A 27,859-nucleotide genomic window follows, 5' to 3' on the forward strand; every position below is an offset into this window, starting at 1 on the left:
AAGATGAAGAATCTATATGACCTGGAGATGCTTCAGTGCACAGACAAAAAGTTTGAATCTACAGTAAATGGTATAACAAGAGATCAACATATATTTGGGGAAGGGGCAAACAATGTAGACTCACGAGAAGTTCAGCGGTGGCTACCTTTGCAACAGAGCCTTCCCCCACCCCCACTACATTTGTACAATATTTACAACATGAAGTGGTTTCCCCCTCTCCCTTTTGCGCAAGTAATGCTTCCTTCCCTTCCCCTACAAAGTTGTTTTAAGCTACATCCCCACTCCTGGCCCTAGAACACTGATTCTAAGAAAAAAAATTAGCATTTCTAAAGGAAGATAGCCTATTTACACACAATCAACACATGAAAATACTCTTTTATACAAAACCTCTCATTTGAAAACTATGATACTACAACTGAGCTCCTTTGCAGTGTTGGGGCAGATCAGTATGAAGACCATGCGTGTGTGAGTCTTGTCACAGCCACTTCCATTCACCAACAAGCTGATCTAAACATAGAGCAGGATAGGATCACCATCAATTCCATTTTCACAGATTTCTGCCCTCTCCCCAGGTGACACATTTCATTGGCCAAGGAAAGGAGAGAAGTGTGCGGGGGAAGAGACAAAAGTTGTCTGCGAGCTAGATGTTACACATCCACCCCCTTTATGAGTGACCCTTCCAAGACAATGTTGAAGTCCTGCAGTGTCTGTAAGACTCGGATGAGGGAGTTAACCATCATGCGATCGCGCAGAAGAGCATTTTCTTCATACATCCGACTAAGCGGGGGACATTCTGCCAATAATGGAATCCACTGGGCAATCAAATGATCCCTGTAGAGAAAGTATCACCAAGTTGTATCAGGTACAGCGAGAGGCACAATTGTTTGCATAAGATGCAAAATGGATTTAGGTTTTTTATTTTTTTTTTGTAAAAAAAAAAAAATCCTGGCTACCAGACTGCATCTAAGTAGTAAGAAACATGATTTAAGACTGGATGCCAAGAAGCCATTGGTCAAAGAGGATTGTGCAATGCATTCAGGCAATCAATTTCGGAAGTCCCCTTTATTCTGCTGTTTTTGCTAATAACATATTAACGCATCATGTGGAAACCTAGGGATAGGCTGAAATGCATACGGCTTATCAATAAATGCTATTTTTGAGTTATCCATCTTTTTTTTTGCATTTTGGTACCTCTGATAATACAGGAAAGGGAAAAGCGTAGCTGCTGATGTGACCCTTTCAAGGTAGATCATACTAGGGATGCAATTTTATGTAGGTCAGGACTACTTTTATTGGAAATCTACAGTAACACAAACTTGCAAGTGTAAATGTGTTTCCCCCTCCCTCACTCTTTGTGCGAACTAAGGAGGGTCATGTCTGAGACATTTACTCAGGTTTCATTCCTGCCCCAGACTCAGATATCTTTAATCTGACATTGTCCTGGTTGTGGCTGTGCCCTCTGCATTCATTCACTCCCTCATCTATTTGTATCCTGCCTCTTACTATTTTTACAAATAAGATGGCAAACATGCACCTTCTTCCTCTTATTTTCCCCATAACAGCAACAACCATGTGAGGTTGGTTGGGCTGAGAGTGACGGACCCAAAGTCACCCAGCTGGCTTTCATGGCTAAGGCAGGTCTTGAACTCACAGTTTCCCATTTTCTAGCCTCAACCATTAGACCAAACTGGCGCTTTATCTTCTGGTCATCTCTATCATCTGGCCACAGTGGCAAGAAATATTTTCCAACCAGTATACTCAACTCTTCGTTCTCTCAAGGAAATAAAGGCATTTGACTGTTTCTATCTGGATAGGATATCTGGATTTTTTTTCCCCTTGGAAGAACAGGGATTCAAGAGTATTTGTTATACTCAATATGGGATACTTATGTTTTTGACAGTAAATCTATTTTTCCTAACGAGGTCTAAACAACCTAGAAAGATACCTGAAGACAGCAAAATACTTCACTGATATTAAAATACAGCAACAATTTCTGACAACCCTTAAAGTAATATAGTAAATGATATTTTTTAAGAAAAGGCAAATAGAAGTTATAGATTATCATTTGAAAAATCAAATGAAAAATCCTATTTAAAAAAACTTGCTTTCAAAATCCTAATTCAAATGATGCCATAGAAGTCCTAGGCAAATCCCTACAATTGTGACATCAGTTTGTACTAAGAAAGTCACATATTTATTTGAAAGATTCACAGCCTACTTTTCTTTCAGGAATATAAGATGGCTTGCATAGTACACCTTCCTCCAACTTGTCACCATCATAGCAACTTTTTGAGAAAATGAACTGAGTCAGCCACCAAAGCTGAGAACTCTTGCCTCCATTGTTCAATACCATTATACTTTTTTACGGTGCAGCTCATTTCAAAATGCTTTTTTATGTTTACATCTCTACATACCGAGTTCCAAAGCAAACAAGAATTTGGAATTTGCCGTCCTTCCCTATGTTCCGCGGAGCAGTATTGATGGCACTGACATAGTGGCAAAAGGTTTTGCGAGAGGATTTTTGAAGAACGACATTGTCTTCGTTGTCTTCAATGTGGTCAGTCATCTCGAAATAGGCAACAGCTTTTTCTGAACATGGACAAGAGAGAATGAAGTCACCAAACCCAGAATAGTATCTTAGTGAATTTGTTATTTTATCCAGAAAAGTCACTTGATTAAAGAAGCAGTGTTCCAATAGTGTCCCTGCCTCTTGCCTTTCACACTACACTTGCCTTTCTGAAATTATTTCAACTACTCAACACATTTATTTAGAAATGAATCGAAGGCACAAAATATAGTTTCCACTGAACTCAGTGCTGCTTCTAAGCCTTCACAGAACTCAAAATTTCTAAGAGATTAAGCAGGCCCTTGAGTTTATTTTCAGGTAAAATGCATTTAGATTTTTGCAAGGCATTCAAACAAAAGCTTTTCTTGGTAATGCAGGCTTAAAAGTAATGCAGGCTTAAACAGCAGTGTGACCTAGGTGATACATAATTTTGTGCTATAATATGATTTGAAGCTTTGCCTTTTGGCTTCATGAAGTAATTATCTCTTTTCTCTTGGCTCTATCTTCATCTCCAGGGACTAAGAGAGTAAGACATCTTTCCCACACAGCCAACTCATCCCATTATAACAATCCCTTGCTTTTGGTTGGATTTGCTATGTTATTGTTTGTTTGTATTTTTTACAAACTGGCATGGGGGCCAGATGGATTGGGAGGGAAGGAATGGAGCAGCTACTGAAATACCTATTCCTAGATTAAATTTTAAAGGGGGAGAAGTTGATTTATTTATGAAACTTCTGGGCCGCCCAATTCAAGTGACTCTGAGTAGCTTCTTATATAAAAATAAACAAAAGCATCTGGAGGGAACAGCAACCAACTCTCTACCCCACCAGCAGAGATAAAAACAGGCAAAAAGACCATCAAGCATCCTAACCCAAGGCATGGAGCAAGAGCCCTGTTTTTAAAGCTCTTTTAAAGACCAGTAACGTGGGTGTCATACAGTGCTGTAGCTATATTATGTTACTGGCTACATGTATTTAGTATTTATTTTATTGTATGATTTTATTGTCTGTCTTGGTTTATGATCTTATTGTTCTTCATTCATTATAATTTCATTATGCTTTCAGTCATGTGACTGGGCCAGCAGAGGAATTTTATAAAATAAAAATGCTTTTAAAAATGGCAAAGGAGTCTGGTCTTTTTCCTAGTGACATATATACTGGATTTGCCCACATTAGTAAGTGTCTGAAAGCAGGACTGGCTGAAGCAAAATGGCAGCCACGCCCTGGAAATATTTTGCTTCATTACTAAAATCTGGTCCTTGTCCATTTGGTGGCAGATGCTACACTTTGCAAGTTCATACAGAAGAGATTAATAGCAACAGCATTCAAGACTTATATACCGCTCCATAGGGTTTTAAACCCTCTCTAAGGTTTACAGAGTCAGCCTATTGTCCCCAACAATCTGGGTCCTCATTTTACCAACCTCGGAAGGATGGAAGGCTGAGTCAACCTTGAGCTGGTCAGGATTGAACCGCTGGCAGTGAACAGAGTTAGCCTGCAATACTGCTTTCCAACCACTGCGCCACCAGGGCTCTATAATTAAATTACACCTGCAGATAGTCCTCAAGTTACGACAAGAATTGGGACAGGAACTCCTGTCACTAAGTGATGCAGTCATTAAGTGAGTTGTGCCCAATTTTACAACCTTTTTTGCCATGTTCATTAAGCAAATCACATAGTCATTAAGTGAATCCAGCTTCCTCGGTTGACTTTGCTTGTTGAAGCCAGTTAGGAAGGTTACAAATAGTGATCACATGATCCTCATATGCTACAACCATTGCAAATACATGCCAATTGCCAAGCACTGAATCACGGTCATGTGACTGTGGGGACACTGCAACAGTCGTAAGGGTGAGGACCAATTGTAAGCCACTTTTTTAGCACTGCTGTAACTTCAAACAGTCGCTAAATTTGTGGTCGTAAGTTGTGGACTACCTGTATAAGAAAGATAAACCTACTTGGAAGTACTGTAAAAAATGGAGGTGCTGCACCCAATTCAAGCCAAGAAAAGATGACAAGGTATATATTAATTATGCAATTATGCAGCTGAGCACAGTTCCATGATGAGTTCCATTCCTTTTAGCATTACCTCTAATACCTAGCCAGCAAGCCAGCATTAAGATAGACTTATTTGTGGCAATTATCATTTTGCAAATACTTATTAAGTAAGGAAGTGTTACAGTAACATTTTTGCAGTTAGGTATGGAGTGATTTTATGAACGACAGCAAAGTCAGTGTTAGAGCCACAGCTAATTTAGATCCATAAATGCATTCCTAACGTATTAAGACACTGTAGCCAAGGATTTAGAGTTAATTACTACCCTTAAGGCATCTACTGCAGACATAATCTGTGCATTCTCCGATTTGACACTAGAGCTGTAAATTAAGAATCACTCTGCAAAGACAACCTATTTAAACAAAGAGAAGCTATGACACAGGATACGTTAGTTATTTGGAGATATTCTGGCTATAGTACAGGACAGGGGCCTTCAAACTTGACAACTTTAAGACTTGTGGACTTCAACTCCCAGAATTCCTCAGCCAGCCAGCCCACAAGTCTTAAAGTTGCCAAGTTTGAAGGCCCCTGGTATAGGAAATAGTTAAACCATATGCCTCTATCATTGGTCTCTTTCATTCTCAGTGTTAGCAGTGGGGCAAGAAATCCCAACCAGAGGACTCACCAGAAAACAGAATTAGCTTAGAAATAACTCATTTTGACTATTCTGATTTTTAAAAAAACACTAAATCCGAAGTATCACTTCTTCCTCAACAGCAACCAATGGTAAAAGTATCAAAATATACCTTCTGCCCTTTAGTGGTACAGGTAGTCCTCAACTTACGACCACAACTGAGCTCAAAATTTCTCTTGCTAAGTGAAACATTGTTCAGTGAATTTTGCCCCATTTTACAACCTTTCTTGCCACAACTGTTAAGTGAATCACTGCAGTTGTTAAGTTAGTAACATGAATGTTAAGCGAATCTGACTTCCCCATTAACTTTGCTTGTCAGAAGGTTGCAAAAGGTGATCACATGACCCTGGGTCACTGCAACCGTCATAAATATGAGTCAGTTGCCAAGCGTCTGAATTTTAATCGCATGACCACAAGGATTCTGCAACCGTCGTTAAGTGTGAAAAATGGGTCGTAAGTCACTTTTTTCAGTGCCATTTACTGTGGTGGTAAAGTGAGTCATTGTAGTCATTAAATGAACAATACGGCTGTTAAACAAATCCATTCTCTTGGATTGGCGGGGTTTTTTTTCACAGAAGCCAGGAAAAAAATGTTGGAAACCAGCAACAAACATTGCAAATTGTGGTTACATGACTGCAAAATACTGCAACCAGTTGTAACATGAGCCAGATACCAAGTGTTTGAAAAGCAATCATATGACCGTGTCCGGGTGCTGACAGTTGTAACTTTGTAAGTGACTTTGGGGATCAATCATAACTCTGAATGGCCAACAAGTGTCCAGTTGTTAAGTGAGGACTACTTGTAGTTTACACCAAGCAACCACCAGCTAAACCCACCACATTTTAGCACAGTACAATATCTAAAGTCTATCAGTAGGCTTGCTCTAGCTAATCTCAGCAATTAGCCACCATCTATTCAAAGGGATCTCTATTGCCCAGAGCCCAGCTGAACCAAAGAAGCAGAACTTTACCTATGAAGTCCCAAATGAAGACATTCTTATGGAAGATACGTGCGGATTTGAAACCATGATGGAACACCTGCTCCAATGCCATCACCAGGCCACTTTCTCCACATAGAAGAACGGTAAGGCTTCCCCGCTACAGGAAGAAGAAAAAAACCAATCTTGTTTAGAAATTGACAGAAATATTTACAGTTTTGCTGCATTTAGAATAACACATTGCTGAACTGCAAGGACTTCCGGTTCCGGATCGCGGCGTATGCAGTCTTGTGGAGAGCCTTGTCTCTTTGCCGGTCGTTTTCCCTCCGCTGGTAGACCCTTAATCGGGTCAAAAAGTTGCCCTGGAGGGGCGACCACCGTCGAGGAGGCCCTCGTTGACTGTGGAAGGGCGGCAGCTCCTTCTGCGGTCCAAGCCAGCTCCTTAGGGCCGTCGGAGAAAAGATTGGCCAGTAAAATGGCCGATCACCCAGCTGCACCAGCCAAAAGTCAGAAGAACAGCTAAGCATAAAGAACCACCGTGGAGAATCCAGGTGAGACCTTTCTTTCCCTCTCTTCACCCTAACTACTTTCCTGTAAAAAGCTTTTGAACTACTTCCCTGCTTTAAGAGAGCAGCGTTTGTGTACTTGGGAAAAAGAGCTCTGGAAACCAAAGAAATAAAACAGCTAATTTTTTATTGACTATTTAATATTTTGGATACTTAGGAGTCCTGAAAAAATTTCTACCATTGAACATTATTATTACTCTACTTATTATGCTGGAGATGTTTTTCTTTTTCTATTTTTCTAATGAGATAAAATTTTATTAGCTTGGAAAAAAGATTTTACAGTTTACTGAGGACATCTTGTGGCGAAAAGTGTTATTGCAACTGTATTTCTTTTTGCTGTTTGAAAATGGTTTTGACCTTCAAATGATAATAAAAGGGAAAAGATAAAGGACTTGAACAGCTGGGTGGTGAATTTATCTATTAGAAATTGGAGGTGGATATTTGTGACTCTTACTAAATATAGCCTCCACTAAAAGATTAAAAGATTTTTTCACCACTGAAATGGAGGAATCTTACCCACAGCTTGATTATGAACTTATATTGGAAAAAATCTTGGAAGCTACGGAGTATATGAAATCTTGAGAAAAATTAAAGACGACTTTTCAGAATCACAAATTGATTCTCAAATTTTAATGGATCAAGCTATAGGCCAAGGAACAATAGAGGAGGAACAGAGTAACTCCAAAGAGGCCTCTATTCAACAACATGTTTGTATATTCTTGATCTGATACATTTCCAATTATCAACCATTCCCTTGCCTATCTTAACCATTCTATATATCACTTAAAAAGATGTTTGTGGTGCAGGGGAGATAAGGAAGGCCCCAGAACAAATAAGGGTTTATATTTGTTTTCATTTTGAAATGTAGGTAGAGTGTCTCCAAGAATGACCTTCCTTGGTGCACAGGATTGAGGAGATAGGTCAGGGAGGTTTAATTTGCACTGTGTAATTCTCCAAACATTTGCTTTCTAATGAAGGTGTAGAAGAGATGTAGGCAGTTTGCTGGGGTGATCTGAGTAACATTACCTTGTGGTATCTTAAAGACTGGCAAATTGTGATAGTCACAGCACTCCAAAAGGGGCAACTATAGAGAGGGGTCCAAAAAGTCAAGAGGGTATCTTAACAACACAACAGACAGAAACCCTGATCCTTTTTGTGGTTTGCTCCCATCTTGATCTTTTTGACCAATGTTGTGGACATCCTGCTGGGTAATATTTTATTTAACCGAATGAGGTATATGATGTGAGCATGTTTGTGTGTGTAAATAAAAGCAGGGCTTAAGTTGCATGAACACAACTTAACTGTTCTGATCACCCTACCCAGATGTCCCTGAAAAACTTAATTGTTTGTAAGATGGCACAATCCTTGTTTTAAAATGCTATTTCACATTTCAGTGAGACAAGAAACTGCTTGCACCCGGAGTATACATCTTCCATTGGTTTAAGGGCTCCTGTTACAAAGTGCCCAAAACTTGTACCAAAGTTTGTAGTTGTTTAGGGACTCTAAGGGCCATTATAATTGTTTTTAAGCTCCTCATAATGCATAAACAAGCTGGAGCTGAAAAGATAGGAAGATTTGTGCACCTTGGAGACTGTACTAGTTTAAGTAAATTTCATACTTTCAGTCAGCCAGTTTCAGATATGTACAAATATAAGTATGCTATATGCATGGAGTTATCTGACATATGCTGCAGGATCAGTGTTGTTTAACAAGGATCTAATAAGGTATTAATAAAATGAGATAATGAACTTCATTATTTGTGAGGATGATGAATCTGATGTGATATAAAATAAATATCATTCTGCCCCACCTGTACAATACATTCCATCAATCATTAAAGTTATCGGCTAACATGCCTAATACGTCAAATATTTAAGAGGCTACCTCTTTTTCAGGCTTATGGAAATGTTTCACAATATTGTTCACAGCTTCCCCTATTCCTTCTTGGATCTGACCTGCATTAGGTTCTGAAAGAAATAAAACAATAAGTGATTTATTCATTAGATTTATATTTCTCCAGGACCAAACAGTGATGCATATAGTGTTCTCTCTTCCAATGTTACTTCTACAACAAATCTGTGATGTAGTTGGGGGGATGGGTGAGGGAGGTAGGTCACTAAGTGACTGACCAAAAATCATCTCATGAACTTCCAGGGTTGCTTGAACCAAATTTCAAACCAGGGTCTCGCTGTTCTAGTCCAATAATTGAACAGAGCATTGCACTGCCTCTGTCTCTGTCTCTTACATATACACTTTCAATTTTGCAGAGAAGTGACTTTAAATTTAACACTTCAAGCACAGCAGCAGGGATATTATGAAAAATGGCATAGGCAGAGTCCACTATTATGAGATGCAGTGCCAGCCAACAATACTGTAGGTTTTAATGGAGGACAAGTGACAAACCCATGTCAGGATATCATGGCACAAACATGTCACTTATGACCTTGCAGCCAATGTGTGGCTTGAGGGTAGAATGAAAGGCTGGGGTCTGTATCATGCATATTATGTTACTTTTTCATTATTACTGTTAAAATAGCAGGCCTCTATTGGACAACTGTAAAAGACACATTGTATTTATGGAGTACAAGATAATCAATTGTGGTATCTACAATCAAAGAGTTGAATACTTGAATGTCAATTGTTGGGAAACAACAATATGTAGGACAGGGTTATAGTTGTCAGGCTTGTGAGCTTCTCAAAGAAATATAATTGCTTTTGGCTAGCCTTTCTTTGCTTCCTTTTAAAAAATGGTCCCTGATTTAAAAAGAAGTTCAATACTTTGATATTCATCATAACACTAAAAATAATAACAAAAATGTATATTTCAGAAATTGAGACTAGTCTAGCCTGAGAAAGTTTTGGTCCATTAAGACTAATTTTATATTAAAGCAGAGACCCATTTTAAAAATTTCAGTTCCTAAATATCATCAGATTCTGGCTGCAGTGTATGAAATGTTACTGAAGATTTAAAACATCTAGAGTTGAAGTCTACAAGTCATAAAAGGGCCAAGTTTGAAGACCCCTGATCTAGAGAATGGAAGTGTTGAATACACCTGGACTAAAAGTTCAATGCAGCTTAAAAGCCTGGTATAGTAACAGGATTCTAAATTAATAGGACCTTGGCCTGACCCAGCAAGATCCTTATATACCTACTTCATGTGGGAAAAATAATACCTGTAGCACGAAGTCCACTAAAATTCTAAATATTTATCTCTCATTGGCAAAACATTTTCCCCAATAATCATCCTGTATGCTTGATAGCAATGCAAGAAGCTATCACTGACAATAGCTGCTCATACTTGTATTCTTCCCAGTTAGGGAAGTCATGCTCAATCTTCGGGCCACAGTTGGAGATTTTTGTTGAGGGGGGGTCCGGCACTGTTTCCCCAAATCTTCCTCTGATGATGATCGTAGTAACTCTCCAATCAGTATACGTTCCAAGCTTCCATCATCAACACCTTTTCCCAACCATCTTCCACAAGGGAACCTGAAGGTAGGAGAGGAAAATGCAGTTGAGTTCTAGGTTCTTGCTAAGGCAGGATTAATTTCACAGCATCTTGCATACATGTGTTGTATAACACATTCTCAGTTTCCGGTCAGTCCTTAAGTCTGAGATCACTGCAGAATTGGTATATATCAGTGATATATACCTTTTAGAGACCGAGTGTCCAAAAACTGGCCCCGCCCTTGCTCCATCCCCTGCCCCTGCCCCACCCCCACTCCGCCCCGCCCTGTCTGCCCGCAGGGCCACTCACCACCTCCAGGGCCCGCCACAGATCGCCCAGGCAGCCCAGCAGCGCCATGGCGGCCATGCCCTCTGCCCACCGCCCACAGCATCAACTGTGTGCATTGGGACGTGAGGGCAGAGTCTTGTCTACGCTGCCTGGCTGCCATGTCCTTGGCTGCGTTGCTCTGTGTGGGCCACGCTCAGGGGTGACTCTCCTCCAGGGAGGCTGCTGGTGAGGAGGGGGTCACGGGTGGAGGCAAGGCTGGGGCAACGGCACGTGTCCCCACAGAGAGGGCTCCAAGTGCCGCCTCTGGCACCCGTGCCATAGGTTCACCACCACTGGTATATATCTTAGCCATAAAGATTCATACAGCCAGAGGGGAGATGTTATTTGCAGTATCAACTCTTCTGCACATTAACTGACTTCCTAGAATTGTTTGAGTATTGTATACATAGATAAATGGTGCTTTATGATATAATGGGACATGGAATTGTGCTGGTTTTTGGCTAAGCAAGATAGAATCTGAAGTGTTTTTCTAGCTATGTTATGCTTCCTGAGAATGCACATTTTCCCTCTCCCCCAAAAGCACAATGTTCCTATAAAGATAAAACTTTTTTAAAAAATTTCAGAACAGAGAATGTTTTCCAACTTTTATAGCTGTAATATAATCAAGAAAAACAAAATACAAATGTATGTACAGAAAGTGAATCCGATTTACAGAGAGCTCCATTTCCTTGTCTGATTTGGTCTAGCTTGGTCTAGCTTCAACTTTTGACTTTCTATTAGCAGATGAATGCTTGGTGGTGGTGTTTTGCCTTTTTTGGATCTGACAGTTATCAAGAAAAGTATATTTCTACTTGAAAACTCGCAGATTTCTTATAAAGCATTGCCAGATTGGACAAATAATTATTTTCTCTTTGAACAATTAGAATCTACTTTGAGATTACAATCTGGCGAACGTTAAAACCCCCTCAATAAAAACTCTTTAAAATTTTGCAGTCTCAAAGCTTTAAACAATATTCTCTAACATCTCATATTTAAAAAAAACTGTTCCAAAAATATTTTTCAAATTAGTATTTGCAAACAGAGTAGTACATTTCTTTAAAAAGGGTAGCCTAAATAGCAACATTAATCTGCAAGGGCAATTCGCTAATCAAAAGTGATAAAGATAGTCCTTGACTTACGATAACAACTGGGACCAGAATTCCTATTGCTAAGGAAGGAAATTGTTAAATGAGTCGCACCCAATTTTATGACTTTTTTTGCCACAGTTATGTGAATTATTGCAGTTGTTAAGTGAATCACATGATGCAGTGGTTAGAACACAGTGTTGCAGTCTAACTCTGCCCATAGCATGGAGTTCGATCCTGATGGGGCTCAAGGTTGACTCAACCTTCCATCCTCCCAGGGCTGGTAAAATGAGGACCCAGATTGTTGGGGGAAGCCATGTGCTAACATTGTAAATCTCCCAGAGAGTGCTATAAAAACTATGGGGTAGTATGTAAGTCTTTAAATGTTACTGCTATTAAACGAATCTGGCTTTCCTCATTGACTTTGCTTGATGGAAGCCAACTGGGAAAGTTGAAAATGGCAATAACATGACCCTTGGACATACAGTGTCCACTTTTGATCAGATGCCCGTGGGGATGCTGCGATGGTCATAAGTGCGAGGATCCATTGTAAGTCACTTTTTCAGTGCCACGGTAATTTCAAATAATCACAAACTATACGGTTGTACTTTGAGGTCTACTTTTATACACGAAAATAATCATATTCAGTTATGTGATACTGCAAGGACATGAAAACGAAGCTGAATCTGTGTGGCCATTTAGAAATGGTTTACTTGTGTTTTCCCTGCTTACTTATAGGTGTGTCCAGTGATTTCATTCCTGACCATGACACAATCCACCAGCCACTTGGCTAACAGTCCTGAATTATCATGTCCTATCTGAACAGTTGTTAGCTTCCCCAGGTTTTGACACTGTAAAACAAAAAGAAAAAAAGGAGGGGGAACAATTAAATCCTAATTGTACTTCTGATATACACAGTAGGCAAAACCACCATCCCCCACTTTTTTTTTTTTGCTTAAAAAGACAAATACAGTTGGATTGATGAAGCTTGCATGTATATTACAAATGAATGGTCTGAGTGAACAGCTGAAGTCCAAGCAATTGTGGTCTAGTTCACATATGTATCCATTCTTTGATGACTGTATGGATTGCTGAAATCCAATGAGACAGACAGAAGGTATGTTTCAGCAAATGTCACTTCCAGCACAATGCAGTTAATTCATACAAAGAGCCATTCGTCTTCCAGGAGAGTACACAAATATAATACTAAATGATGGACATGCACACTTGAATAGTTTTGCTGACTGACAGCTAAATGTGTGAAATCATGTTTCAAAATGCATTATGTTTGAAGCAATGTGGATGTTTTCTGTCATATGTCAGTTTGATTGCTCATAAATTCATACATGTGGGAGACTAAGGCTAAATAGAGTTTCCTTAAGTAAGGCTACATTTGGATCCCTTTCAGGATCCCTGATGTAATAACATGCAGGGAAGTGGACACCTGTCCCATGAACAAATTCATTCTGATAAAAATGAAGACACAAAAAATACAAAGAGCAAATTCAGGCTGGGGTTGAATTCTATATGCCAAAAGTACTTTTCCCCCCACTTTCAGGGGCCATAAGATAAAAATATGCCATACTCTTATGGAATTCCAGTTGTTATACAAGCCACAATGACATGACCAGACAAATTATTGTTAAGGCTATGTGAAAAAGTTCTATGACCATTATTAGTAATTTCCTTTATTCCATTAGCTGACAATAATATTTAGGCTCTTATGAACTTGATTTATGTCATTAACACCACTCTGGAAATGAAACATCACCAGAATATCATGTTATGAGCGACGGGGAAAAAGGATTTTTTAAAAATAGGCTTTACTGTCAAATCTTTAAAAAAGGAAAACAGTGGCAGAATAAAACTTCTTCTGTTGCATGAGAACACGGGGTTTATTGAACAGCAAGCATGTTTCTTTCCATACCAACAGCTTAGTGCTGCACACGTTTGTGTGTTTTTTTGAGAGGAATGCTGTGCTATGCTCAGAGGTTTTTCCAAGGTTTTTGAGCAAGCACTTCCTGGATACTCAAAATCCAACATTTGCCATAGCAGGCAGGGAAGGATAGGATAGGACACTAAACTCACCTCAAACGTCATTTCTAACAAGTTCTTTGGAATCTGCATAATGCCAGTATCACCCAGTTCTCCAGAAACACAAATCCAAGGGTTTGATGTAGTGATTACGTTGCTTAGCTTTTTAATGGGGATAATCACAGTTCTGTATGGAATCACTGTAACGGCAAACAGTGGTAATTACAAGTCTGTCTAAGCCAGCCATAAATACAGCCTTCTAGCAAGAAATAACATATTGGAATATCAGCAAAAATAAAAAAGCCCAAACTAGAACTCCATCTAGACAATATAACACATCACACCATCATTTTACCCCAAATTTACCCCAAATATACAGGTAGTCCTTGACTTATGCTAAGCAAGATGGTTAATTGTGTTACGCCTGATTTTATGATTTTTCTGCCATTGTTGTTAAGTGAATCACTATGGTTGTTAAGTGGATCATGCAGTTGTTAAGTGAACCCAGCTGGGAAGATCGCAAATGGTGATCACATGACACCAGGACCCTGCAAGAGTCATAATGCATGCTGATTGCTAAGTGCCTACATTTTGATCATGGGAATGCTGCACTGATTGTAAGTACTAGTCATAAGTCATTTTTTTCCAATGCCATTGTATGTCTGCTAAATGAATGGTTGTAAATCGAGGACTGCTTGTACTCAAGGCTATGATAACTCTGTATATGTTATATTGCATTTAAATATTGCTAATGGATATTGATTGACACATTCCTATTTAAATGTTTTTTTTTAATGGAAGGCTACCACATTATCTTAAGGGTTCTGTTATGTGTAAGCAACAGGTTTTTAAATCAGAAAAGTATTGTTTAGAGGCAGCCCAAGCAATAAAGAAAGAAGAAAAACATTCTACACTGCATCATCTAAACATTCTAAAAAGTAAATACACTTCTTAAACAGGAATTTCAGTCGCACTTTTTGAAAAGCAGGTTCACAAAGAAGAATGTTCCTTCCTTCACAGGATCCAAGGCTAGTTGGCTTTTTTCTAAATTTAGCACATTCACTGTATTTGGTTCTCTCTCCTGCTTTTTAACATTTATAAGAAGCTGCTAGAAGAGCCATTTGTCAGATCTAGGTGAGGTATAGTTATCAATATGCAGATTATACTGAACTGTCCATCAGCACCCCAGGCCTGACTGAAGAGAACCTGGCTACAGTGACCCAAACTTTTTATTATCGCTTGTCTGGACTACTATTACTACTGAAATTAAACTACTGTAACTGGGGCTACCTTTGAAGATTGCTCAGAAGGAACAATCCAGATTGCTGGCTGGCTGGCACTCAAACTTCTGTTGCAGACTCTGAACTGGCTGCCAATAGGTTTCTCAGTGCAATTCGAAGTGCTGGTTTTAAACTCTCAATCTCTTTAAGTCTTTGCACCTTTGTACCTGCAGGACTGTCCTCTCGAATCAGAACTGACTCATCCAAGATTTCAATTCTAGGGAAATCTGCAGGTGGTGTCCCATTATCTTGAGGTTTTGCTGGGCCGAGGCAAGGAGATGCTGCTTTCCATTCATGGCCTCTGTACTTTAGAACAACCTCCCTCTTGAGGTTAGATTAACCCCTTTGGAGGTAACCTTCTAAAACAGGGGTAGGCAACCTTGGCTCTTTTATGACTCGTGGACTTCAACTCCCAGAATTCCTGAGCCAGCATGGCTCAGCTTGGAAACTCTCCCTTTCCCCTCAGCATGGCTGGCTGAGGAATTCTGGGAGTTGAAGTCCACGAGTCATAAAAGAGCCAAGGTTGCCTACCCCTGTTCTAAAACTTAATTAAAATACTTTTTTATTGTACACATCAAAATTAAATCCTAGGTTTAAATTGTTTTAAATATTATTATTCATGTTCAGTTGGGTGCTTATGAGGTGATGTTTGGAAAAGTGGACAATCAACAAAATAAAGCCAAACTTCACCGCAGGGATGGTGAATTCTTCTCTGCACAGAAAAGAAAATAACATCAGCATGACTTGGCTGGCTGAAAGGATGCATCTTGCATAGCAAAATCGTTGGCTTTTTATTGTATGCTAACGTATGTAGCCACTAGATGTTGCTGTTACTGCACAGCCAAAATGGGAAGACAGATAAATTTAGAAACTGCAGATTCATGTCATTTTTATTTTTAGAAAACTGGATAAACATCACAGGCAAAATCAAACAAGCAAGCCCAAACAAAAAAAAAAGTCATTCTTTTCCTCCTGTTTCCATAGCAACAGGTTAGGGCATATATTACCATGGAATGATGCTCATAGATGTTATTTGTGAGATATATAATACAAATGTATATCTCAGTGCAACACATGTTTCAGATCCAGCATCTTCAAGCTCAGGGGTCTTTCAAACATGGCCCTTTTATGACTTGTGGACTTCAACTCCCAGAATTCCTCAGCCAGGCACACTGGCTGAGGAATTCTGGGAGTTGAAGTCCACAAGTCATAAAAGGGCCATGTTTGAAGACCCCTGTTCAAGCTGTTCCCATCAGCCCTGAGCTGCAAGTATTTCTATCTGCACCAGGAAGGTGGCTCTGCCAGTTGCCATCCAAATTTTCCCACAAGGCTGCTGATACATCATTCCAGGGCATTGTGGGAAATTAAGACAGGAGCTCTCAAAAACCAGGCAATGGATTGTTTTCTACAGGTTTCGTCTTTGTTTCTTATGCTCCTAGAGCAGGGGTTCTCAACCTTGGCAACTTTAAGACTTGTGGACTTCAACTCCCAGAATTCCTCAGCCAGCAAAGCTGGCTGAGGAATTCTGGGAGTTGAAGTCCACAAGTCTTAAAGTTGCCAAGGTTGAGAACCCCTGTCCTAGAGATGCCCTGCTAAATCTCTCAAGATATCTGCAGAGAGAATCTGTCTCACTTTTGGCACGTCTTTAAAGAACAATTTTCATCCACATCTACGTACATCTCCCTTGGTATTACATTAAAAATTCTTTCTATTTGGTTCAAATTTCTTTTGTATTTCGTATCAGAAAGCAACGCTTCTATTGTTATATGTATGTGCATAATAGGGCCTGTTTGTGTGGTGGAATGTGGTCCAGAGTTGCAGGAGGGAAGGGCTCTCTTTCAGAGAGCAAAGAGACATCAGAGATCGTATGTATGCAGGAAAAGGACGAAGGTGGACCCTGTCCCCCCAGTAGTTCACAGAGTATATCTAATAGTTATGCAAGTAGTTGCTTTAGTCTGGCAAGATTTCTGTCTACAGGCAAACAATAATAAAGAAAGTACTCAGAAGTAACTCCGTGTGTCGTTCTTGGTTCCTTGGGCCTGACTCAAGGGCATGGATGTACAGGGCTGAATGGAAGAGAAATAGATTCAATAGTTCAGTGATGGCGAACATATGGCACGGGTGCCAGAGGTGGCACTCAGAGCCCTCTCTGTGGGCACCCGCGCCGTCGCCCCAGTCCTAGGTCTTCAGCTGGGTTTTATAAAACCTTTTCGCTTTAGGCCTCCGCCGCCATGTACAAAAAAAAAAGGTTCAATCAATCAGTCAATTTCAACTTCTCGCAGGAAAAAAAAAGATCTTGCAAAGTTGGAATTGATTAATTGAACTTTTTAGTCCCACCCAGTCTGCCGTTACCACCAAAGCTACGCCCACCCAATGGGCCACACACCCCAATTGGCCACACCCAGCCAATGAGCCACACCCACCTGGCACCCGACGATGCATAAGTGGGTTTTGGGTTGCAGTTTGGGCACTCGGTCTCTAAAAGGTTCGCCATCACTGCAATAGTTCAATTCTGACAAGACCGAGTGGCAGACTTATAGTTCTGGATATGTTCTATCTTTGGTCTTGGATAAGCTAGGTCACATATTCCCATTGCTCACATATTTCCTTTGCTTCAAGAACTGTACCCATTACCATTTCCTTTCTGTGTGCAATTCACTCTCACCACTAGGGGTCACTTACGAGTCTATACAGGTAGTCCTTGATTTACAACGGTTCGTTTAGTGACCATTTGAAGTTACAACAATACTGAAAAAGTGACATGACCTTTTTTTTACCCTTACAACCATTACAGCATCCCCATAGTCACGTGATCAAAATTCAGATGCTTGGCAACTAATGCATACTTATGACTGTGGCTAGAAAGGTCATGAAATAGGGCAAAATTCACTCTTGCTTAGCAACAGAAATTTGGGGCTCAGTTGTGATCATAAGTCGAGGACTAGCTGTACAGAATGATTGTTATCCTCCTCTCCAAATGAGAGATGGGGTAGGGGACTGAAGGTGGTTGTCCAGGTAAAATCTCATCCCAATGCAGTCGGTCTTCTTGTTCTAACTTTTTATGTAGTTTTTTTTTAAAAAATAATAATATTTCTCTCTTTACTCTTTGTAAGCCACCCAGAGTAGCCACATTGGTGAGATGGGCAGCATATAAATTTAATCATAAATAAATTCAAGGTGCTGGTTTTCACCTATAAAGCCCTTTTTGGCATAGAGCCTGGTTACCTAAGGAAACACTTGTTCTCAATTATTTCTACCACTCCAATGAGATCAGTGAGAAAGACCTTGGGAGACTGGAGGAGGAAGAGCCACAACCTAGACGATGGTCAAACAAAAGGTATCTCAGTTGACAGAAGGGAGGTGGGCATGGAGACATCATAGAGAGGACCCTCCACAAAAGAGACCTAGGAAAGTAAAGGCGAGGAGGGGGGGAGTGTTTGCAGACTCTCTTACTGTGAGCCTACAATAAAAGTAGGTTTTGGTTTCTTCACTCGACCACCTCTTAAGGCCCGACACAAGCAGAACTGGTGATTCCTGTTGATCAAAATAATGTCACCTTGTGGGACTCAGGAAGCATGTCTTTTCTGCCGCAATGCCTGCCCTCTGGAATGACATGCCTCCAGAGATTTGTAATTTCCACCCTAATGTCATTCATAAAATAATTAAAACTTGATTGTTCTCCCAGGCCTCAAGATAGGAGATTGTTCTCCCAGGCCTCAAGATAGGAGAGAACCCCAGGCCTCAAGATAGGGGAGAATCCCAATGCTTTTGGTTTTAGTACCCTTCTGGCTGGTTGTGTTGTTTCTCTATATGTTGTTTTTTACAAGCTGTGCAGAATCATTAAAGAGTCGGGTAGATAAATACATCAACAGTCTGATTAGAAGTGTTCACATTGTCTTGGGAATCATAAAAAAATGAATGGAAATTACACTTCATGCATGAAGAGATTGTCAATCAGCAGGTCTTGCAAAAAATGGCAGCAAACCAAGGCCATATGGAGTGATGTTATGCTGATCCCCAGAAGTTCTTTATCTTTGCTGTGACCAGATGGCTGGATTTGGCCCAAGGGACCTCCAAACCGTAGCCCTATGACATCTCTGACTCAGCCTAAACCACCTTGCAGATTTGGTGAAAAGATAGAAATTCTGGATCATTCAATGTCTGATAGATTAAGTTCAGGTAAATGACTGATACATCATTTTTGAAATATATACATTTTAAAAAACCTAGAAAATTAAAACCGATTATGTCAGGATTCCACAGTATCTAGATTAAAAATCTTTTAATTGTTCAAACCATTAAACCATCTTTGGTTGGTCACATTTTAAAGAGAAGAACTCCAGCAGCATTTCCCAGACCACCCATAGATCAGAAGGCATTATTCAGATATTGTTTTGTAATATTATCCGACAAAGGAGGTGGAATGGAGAGAGGGAGGCAGAGGACTACGGTATACTAAAAGATTATTTCCCTATATTATTTGTAACTTTTAAAAAACCCAGAGACTTTTATAGAAGGAGGCCAGAAAACAAACAAATGAACCAAAACTTAAAATAATCACAAATTAATGAACATGTCTAAAATTAATATGGACTGAAATTAGTGTGAGCCATCTATTAGAATGTTATAGATAACTGGATGCTTTATACGATTCAATATGTTTTTTCACTCAAAGTGTTTTGTTTCATTATTTTACCAATATCTGCCCATCTGGTAGTGTAAAAATATTCCGTTTGGCTTAAATGGAAAAACAGCAGATATAACAAAAAACAAATCTCAATCTAAAAGCAGCAATTAAAATAACTTCAAGATAAAAATTACACATTTTCAAAAATAAGCAAGTACATATGGCAATGGAAACATTTAGAAATTAGAGATGTTTCCTCCAGAGGATGTCCATAAATATAAACAAGGAACTCAAAGGACTCTAGCATCTGTTAGGTAAATACAAGGACAACTGCCTTGCCTGCTAATTTTTTTTCCAGATTCTTTTTAATTTAACACATAATATGATGTTAGCATGCTGCAATCAAACCAAACTGCATAATCTTAATTTCCAAAAATGTTCCTGAACCCACATTTATCCTGAAGGGATTCTCTGCTGATAAATGAGAGTTTTATGATGTCCACCACTATTAGGTCAATCATTTTGGGAGAATGCCCTTCAAATGCTCCATGCAGCCACCCCATGCTCCACCCCAAATCTGGTACTGTTATCCTTAAGACATGCCACACCCTCAAGATTCAGCAGCAGAGTAGCAGTTATAATATGGAATAGAGTAGCTTTTACTAAACCTTCATACTACAACTCTAATCCATACCTGTTGCTTGACGTTACAATGAATAACAGCAGTTCCATGGGTGAAGGAAACCCACCATTCCAAAGACTATAGTCTAGAATATTTGTTTTTTGTTAATGTAAGCATAATTTAAACTGTTTTGGAATCTTTAATTAATATAGTCCATTTATTAATAGACTATAAAAATACCATATAACCATTCAAACTCCTGGAAGTCACCTGCCTTATTACGCAGATCTAAAGATCTTGGGTCCTGCAAAAGACCTTCTCCATAAGTATCTAGTAAAAGTTCTTGAGTGCACCCACGGTCTGAAGCTTGGAAGGTGGTAGGAAGACGGGGATTTCTCAGGAATGGCCCCCTCACTTTGCCATGCTCTCGAGGAAAGCCCACTTTGCTCTAGACTAAGATGTGTAAGCTCTTTCATATTTTAAACACTTTCTTTATCCAAGATATATTTCTTTGCGATCTCTTACATTTGTTGAGGCATTTAAATATTGTAATGATAATTTATATTACTATTATTAAATAAATTATATTATTAATTATATTTAAATAAACAAAACATGAATTTGATCACTTCTTAAACTGTCTTCCCCAACTGGGCATCTTTCAAATGTATAGATTTCAATCCTCTCCCAGCAAGCTCATTGCTGAGAATTCTGGGAGTTGAAGTCCACATATCTGAAAAATATCCAGGTTGGGAAAGGCACAACATAACGTAGCATAACATATATTGTGCTATTATCCAATGATAATTCCCAGACAATTATCTGGAGTTCTCCCTTGGGGTGGCTTGATTACAGACTTTTTAATGGAAGTATACAGTCAGCTTTTTATCCCTACTTACTGATGGTAGTGAAGACACTTGTAAAGCAGAAGTAATTCACAGCATTGAGAGAAAGAAGATGATAGAGAAATTGTTCCCGCTCTTCTTCACAACGCAAAAAGGCATACCGCTTGTATAATTTCCTGCAGGGAGTAAGAAATATCTTATGGACAACAACAATAGGTAAAACTTGTGAGAATCTAATGAAAGAAAGTTGTAATTGTCTTTCAACATTACAGAAAGGCCAATGAAGTGTGCTGAATCAAGAATGGTTACAATAAGTTTCAGTTTAGTGGGACCTACTGTATTTTTTTCCCCTCTAGAACAGGGGTGTCAAACTGGCAGCCCAAGGGCCGGATGCATCACGTGCAAGCCACACCCACCCTGGCTCCACAAAGGCAAAAAAACATCAAGATACGTCATGATACGTCACATGACATGATCGAGTTTGACACCTGTGCTCTAGAACCTTAATATCCACCAACTTGAGTTAGATATTCACAAAGAATCAAAAGAATTCTGAGCTCAAGAATCTCAGTGACATAACAAAAGTTAACTCAAACTCTCCCCCTCCTCCATTTCAATTCTAGGTTAGTCATGTTTTTTCTCTTTCAGCCTCATAATTTAGAATTGAATGAAGAGTTAATTGCCATGCTGGTTGAGGATGATAGCAGTATTTTCAAGAACATTAACTGGAAAAGCTACCTTGGAATAATACAGGATCTTCGCTGAAACTTAAGCTACTTTAATTCCAAGCCAAGGTTCCTAACATTCAGGCAGAACTAAAGAGCTGCTTCATATGCCATCTTAAATTTGAGTTCGATTAACTTACTCTTGGAAAAGATTCACATCAAATTGCTACCTGAAATGAGGATTCCAGAAAGACCAGCCTTGAAGAACTTACTTTGCCAGAGCTTGATTAGAGAGGAGCTGTTTCAGGTGTTGAGACAAGAGCTTCTTTTCAAGAGACAGTCTTATCCATGCCCGCGCCCGACCCACATCAGTCTTTATTTCACTCATGTTCTGAATGTGCCTTCAGGAAAGAAAGAAGAAGAGGAAGAAGCACAATTAACATCTATTGGAAAGCATTTCTACACTACAGAAAAATTGACTATTAGTGTAAGGGTGGAGAAACCTCAAGCTCATGGAGTAATAGTCAAGAGAATGTCTTTTTCTGCTGATTAACAGATTGTGTGACCCAGAATCCCCTTTCTGGTGAAATTAAAGGTTTGTAGGGAATGGTAACAATATTATAAATAAGAAGAGGAATTTAAAAGGGAAGTCTAGTTTTCTACATGATTTACTACAAAATGTATGTTGTGATATGGTCAACACAAGGTAAGAAAACAAGGCCTCCAGATTTGGACTACTTGGGAGTTCTCAGAATGAATTATCATCCCTTCAGTGTAGTAGAGCTACTTTGGCGCAGAGGTAAAGGTGTTTGCCTAGAAACCAGGAAACTGTGAGTTTTAGTCTTGCCGTAGGCATGAAAACCATTTGGGTGGCTTTGGGCCAGTCAGTCTCTCTCAGCTCAACTCACCTCACAGGGTTGTTGTTATGGAGATAATAGGAGGAGGAAGGAGTATTATATATGCTGGCCACTTTGAGTTGTTAAAAATAATAAAGGCAGGATAAAAACATAATAAATAAATTATGGAAAGGAAATTAAGTAGCTTAGCAAGCTGAAGAAACTTGGTCATTGGCCTATGCAGCAGAATAGGGCGGGTGCAACTGTTTTCAAACTTAGTCTTTGTATAGTGTGCTGGGGAGACCACTCCAAAAAGTAAACAAGGCTAGAAAACAAACTGAAATGAAGAAGACGAAAGAAACCAGCCACTGATATATGCAAAACCCACCGATGTATGCAAAACCTACGCTTTCTCTCACACTCAAAAGCAACATCTAAGCAGCAAATTATAGAGGAGATCCAGAGCCTGTGAACCTCAAATTCCAGAATCTCAGGCACAGCTCTGTAGCTGGAGAAGTATGATCTGAAAACTGCACATTTAGGAAGGCTCCCAGATTTGTTAAGTCACAAACCGAAGAGTTATGGTAAGCAAGCAAACCAAGCAAAGCTGTGTATAGCAGTCCAAGGCCCAAAGAGTAAAAAAAACATGCGCATTTTGATGGAGTGGATTCTGCAATTCTGGTTCTTTGTGCATTCTCCCAATTCCCGGTTCTTAGACCAACTGAGCAGAGAGAAGGGATGGTGTAGTGAATATGTGCTGCTTGAAAGAAATTTCCTCTGTAGCACCTCCCTATGCCAGCCCTGCCCCCATTCCTGCAGCAATTGCTGCACTGTTGTAGCAAAAGTGGGCTCCACCATGTGCCACACTGCAATTCATTACAATGTATGGAAAGTTTAAAAAATGCTGCAGAGCTTGCCTGCTGCTGCACTGGAGATAGTGCTGCTGTCAACGCTTAATTAGCATATCCCAATTCATCAGTTTTTGCACACAATAACTATGCTATCTGTGGTTCCCCCGCTGCTTGCATAAAATTAAGTGGTAAAATGAGCCCTTCTGATTCATCCAGCCATTTCAAGGGTGAGATAATCCTCTCCAACTCCTTTTGTTCTTTGTTAGGGACCCCCACAGCTGCTCTCCTTGAGCTGTGACTCACACAACCATCCAAACTGCTATAAAACAAGACTTGCTTCTCCTGCTTGCAAGATTCTCTGCAAAGCAAACTCTCCCCCCCCCTTTTTGGAGGGGCACTGTCTTTGACAAGCAGCTCTTGGGGCTAACAAACACAGCACAACCAGGCATGTGATCAAAAATCCTTGAGAAATATGACAAGCACATTATTTGCTCCCGTCGTGATGAAAAACACTCACTTGTAACTATTTAAAGCCTTTTGATAGGGACTACATCAAAGCTGAAACTTCCCACTCCTCCATTGTTGGTGATGAGTTCCATTTAAAGCGCAGCTTTGGTGATATCAATCATTTTCCTGACACTACTGAGGAAAATGGAAGCAAGCGAGCAACAACGGGAGAATAAATAATATTAGCAGCACCCAAGAGAAACATAGCAGCCTCAGCCTGGCCTCTGCTTCCTCTACTGTAAGCATAAATATGCTCAAAGCAATGAGGCAGGGAAGCAGATCAGACCCAGCAAATGATAGCTTTATTATTCTGCAGCTCGATAGAATGCTACAATCTGGGAAGGAATAATGTTCAGGCTTTTTGCAAGGATGCTTTAAATGCTCTGTCCTGTGCATCACAACAACAATAATAGGGTTGGAAGGGACTTTTGAGGTCTTCTAGTCCAACCCTCTGCTCAAGCAGGAAACCCTATACCATTTCAGACAAATGGTTGTCCAGTCTCGTCTTAAAAACTTCCAGTGTTGGAGCATTCACAATTTCTGGAGGCAGGTTGTTAGCTTGGATCCAGAAGGTTGAAACCAATGCATATGTGCATTCTGATAGAACTTGACAATTACAAGTAGTCCTTGACTTACAACTGTAATTGAGCTTAGCAGTAAATGTAGGTAGTGGCTGGACACCTGAAATGCAGTCACATAACCATCATAACTTTGGATCTGGGTCACAAGTAGCATTTGGGAGAGTTGTGTAGCTTTGAAGACTGGTTGCAACTCAAGGACTACCTGTAATCAGCTTCCTTGATTCTCTTTTTGTTGACTTTGATAGCTGGTATGAAAACAATGATTAAAAATGCAGCAACTGGGCTTTGTCTAACCAATTAGATCTAGCATTAGGAATAATATGATTAAACCCATGGGATTACAACTCAAGTACCTACATTTGGCCTTGAATAGTAGGACTGAGGAATGTTGGGTAGCAATCCTGTATCCCTTACCTGTTCTGAGCAGATAGTTAAAGGGATAGTACATTGGAACAAGCCAATGCAAGTTGGGGGTAAAACAACATTTACACGTCATGTTTGCACAGCATGTAACTACTGATTATCAAAAAATGAATTTGAGATCTATTATTGGCCACATCCTGGCTTAACAGGAGATGCAGCAAAACAAAGTGAATGAATATCAAGGCACGAGTGCGTAGATGCATACATAAGCAAAACATGTACCTTGAATATGAGAAAGCTGGCCTAGACTATAGAGATAATCTCTGGCTCACGCCCATTTCTTCAGTGACCATTCGCAGTTATAGCAGCAATGAAAAAACGGACAAGTGGTGCTCAAGGTTCTGGCCATCGCAGCATCCTTGTGGTCACATGGTCATGATCCAGGTACTTGGGGGCCCGGCTCGTGATTAAGTCACAATGAGTGGCATCAGATAATCACCGTCTGTGACTTTGCCTGCCAGCTTCCCACAAGCAAAGTCAATGGTGAAACTGGCAGGGAAGGCTGCCTGTACCACCAGTAAGCCACTCCTGCCGCTTTTTCTCTGAGGAGCCTGCTAACTAGCACTCCCTGCCTACTTATACTTCATAGCGTATGCCCACCCACAGCCCTCTCCCTGCCCGGTGGTGGCCTCTGCCAATCCTTTCGCAGCCCCCCATGCTCCATCGTGCCTGCCTGCGATACCCCCAATCTTGCCTGGGACTCCTACCTCTTCCTGCTTAATGATTCCCATTAAGGGATGCTGGAATTGCTATCACTAAGTGATGAGGTCACATGATGTTGAGCTTTATGATTACATTGCTTTGTTGTTGTTGTTGTTAGTTGCGAAGTCGTGTCCGACCCATCGCGATCCCATGGACAACGTTCCTCCAGGCCTTCCTGTCCTCTACCATCTTCTGGAGTCCATTTAAGCTCACGCCTACTGCTTCAGTGACTCCATCCAGCCACCTCATTCTCTGTCGTCCCCTTCTTCTATAGCCCTCTATCTTTCCCAGCATTAGGCTCTTCTCCAGTGAGTCCTTCCTTCTCATTAGGTGGCCAAAGTATTTGAGTTTCAACTTCAGGATCTGACCTTCTAAAGAGCAGTCAAGGTTGATCTCCTCTAGGACTGACCCGTTTGATCGCCTTAGCGATGACAATTCCAGTCCCAATTACTGTCGTGACTCAAGGACTATATGTAATTGTTGTACTTCTTGATACTCCAGGCCCTGCCACAAATTGTTTCTCCTTGGTTCATCTCTGTTTCATCTTGCTTTTGGAAGGGAGAAGAAGGGAGAAGAAATCTTGCTGCCAGACGTTTTTTTTAAAAAAATGATAATTATCCTTCTTTGGGAATTGTAACTCATTTGCAGTGCATTCAATTTCCACTCAAACAGTGAAAAAGTGACAAATCTCCATTTAGCAAAGAAAGGATGGCTAGAAATTATTAACCTCTATTTCTCATTTTCTCTTAGGCTTCTTGCAGCAGATACAAACTGAACATTGGTTTAGAGACAGAGACAAAGACAATATGAAGTCTGGGCTTTTTCAAATGAACTGAATAGTTTTTAAAGCTCAAAATACTTGCGTACACTCATGCACACATGCAAAATGTATACATTAAGAAACATACACATCCACAATTAGACAGGAGTGTGCAGCACAACGAAGCGGGCAGACCTCCAGTAATGACAATGGGCTAGACATATTACGTAATAACGAGATCAACACTGAGCAAAAGCAGTCCTTGATTGGTAGCAGTTAACCACAAAAGACCCAGAAAATACCCAAAGAAACACTGAGGAGGTGATGTAATTCATTTAGAGGTGTTAACTGGAAACAACTTGCAGCATGTTGAAGCGGTTGGAAAGCAGCTCAGGAGTCCTTCATTCTGAAGTAGGTTGATTTGGGATGTTGATGCAGGGAGTCCTCAACTTATAACCACAGTAGGGACCAGATTTATGGTCATAAGTTGTTATGGTCTTAAGTCGAGGCACTGGATCTGATTTTACAACATTTTTGTTTGGTCATTGAGTGAACAGTTGCAGTCATTAAATTGTTAAGCAAACGCCATGGTTGTAAGTGCAAACCCACTCTTCTGAATGGATGTTTTTATCAGAAGCTGGCAAAAAATAAATATGCTGAAAACTGGCAACAACATTTGAAAATTGTGGTCACATGACCGTAGTGCTCTGCAGCTGGTTATTAAGGCAAGCTGGTTGCCAAGGACCTAAAATGCAATCACGTGACCACAGGGGTTGGCACGTTTTATGATGGTGAGAATTACTTTATGGGCTATAATTTTTAATGGCTGTTAAGTGACCAATCCTAAATCAAGAACTACCTCTAATAATAATGATAGACAGTCCCGTCTTCTTTCAAGGTGCTACAAGCAACATGCATCCTGTTTCTTTTTATTCCAGTGGGATAAACTTACACTAACAAAGATCTGATGAATTGCCTAGGTGTGCTATATGATTAACTGGGGATTTGAACTGTTATCCCAGTGTAGTCTAACACAGAGGTCCCCAACCTTTTGGGCACCAGGGACTGGTTCTGTGGAGAGAGATTTTTCCGCGGACCGGAGAGTGCATGGTTTTGTGTACTGCCTGCATCCCATGGATGGGGCTTTGCTTGTTTGTGTAGACCAGCTGCTGGCATGCCACGGACCGGTACCTGCCCAATTTACACATTTTCTAAAAGGAGGAATCCCATCTCACTTCTTTCCCATATTATTTTTATTCAGACTCAAACCTCTCCATGATAAACTGTGTCTGACAGCCAGAAAGCTCTGATGCTTTTTTTTCATTTGAAGCATAAATCTTTAAAACCCAAGTTTTAGGAATTAAATGTCTTACCTCATATCACTGATAAGTGAAACTCTTAGAATAGGTAACATAAGACCTGTGTCAGATTTCCTTCTTTCTGGTCCAACAGCAACTGTAGAGTGGTAGCGAGGAGGAGATTCATTAATTTATTAGTAACATGTTCAGTA

The 27,859-nt window shown here is 40.1% G+C and overlaps 1 protein-coding gene across 2 annotated transcripts in view; it reads right to left on the reverse strand.

Annotated features, from left to right (window-relative positions):
• Positions 1-596: 596 nt before the first annotated feature.
• The window catches only part of DENND5B (DENN domain containing 5B), a 119,183-nt gene continuing 91,920 nt past the window's right edge, over positions 597-27,859 (reverse strand). For both annotated transcript variants that reach the window (XM_015815665.1, XM_029284073.1), the window contains 10 exons: positions 27,723-27,804; positions 21,962-22,090; positions 21,079-21,200; positions 13,705-13,850; positions 12,349-12,467; positions 10,058-10,245; positions 8,643-8,725; positions 6,226-6,352; positions 2,415-2,589; positions 597-831 (listed from right to left, as the gene is read on the reverse strand). In XM_015815665.1, the coding sequence (XP_015671151.1) occupies positions 648-831; positions 2,415-2,589; positions 6,226-6,352; positions 8,643-8,725; positions 10,058-10,245; positions 12,349-12,467; positions 13,705-13,850; positions 21,079-21,200; positions 21,962-22,090; positions 27,723-27,804 (1,355 nt within the window). In that variant the 3' untranslated portion in view covers positions 597-647. The remainder of the gene's footprint in view (positions 832-2,414; positions 2,590-6,225; positions 6,353-8,642; positions 8,726-10,057; positions 10,246-12,348; positions 12,468-13,704; positions 13,851-21,078; positions 21,201-21,961; positions 22,091-27,722; positions 27,805-27,859) is intronic.

The sequence above is a fragment of the Protobothrops mucrosquamatus genome, unplaced genomic scaffold (assembly GCF_001527695.2).
Source record: "Protobothrops mucrosquamatus isolate PMUCROS unplaced genomic scaffold, P.Mucros_1.0 scaffold363, whole genome shotgun sequence".
Classification (NCBI taxonomy): Eukaryota; Metazoa; Chordata; class Lepidosauria; order Squamata; family Viperidae; genus Protobothrops; species Protobothrops mucrosquamatus.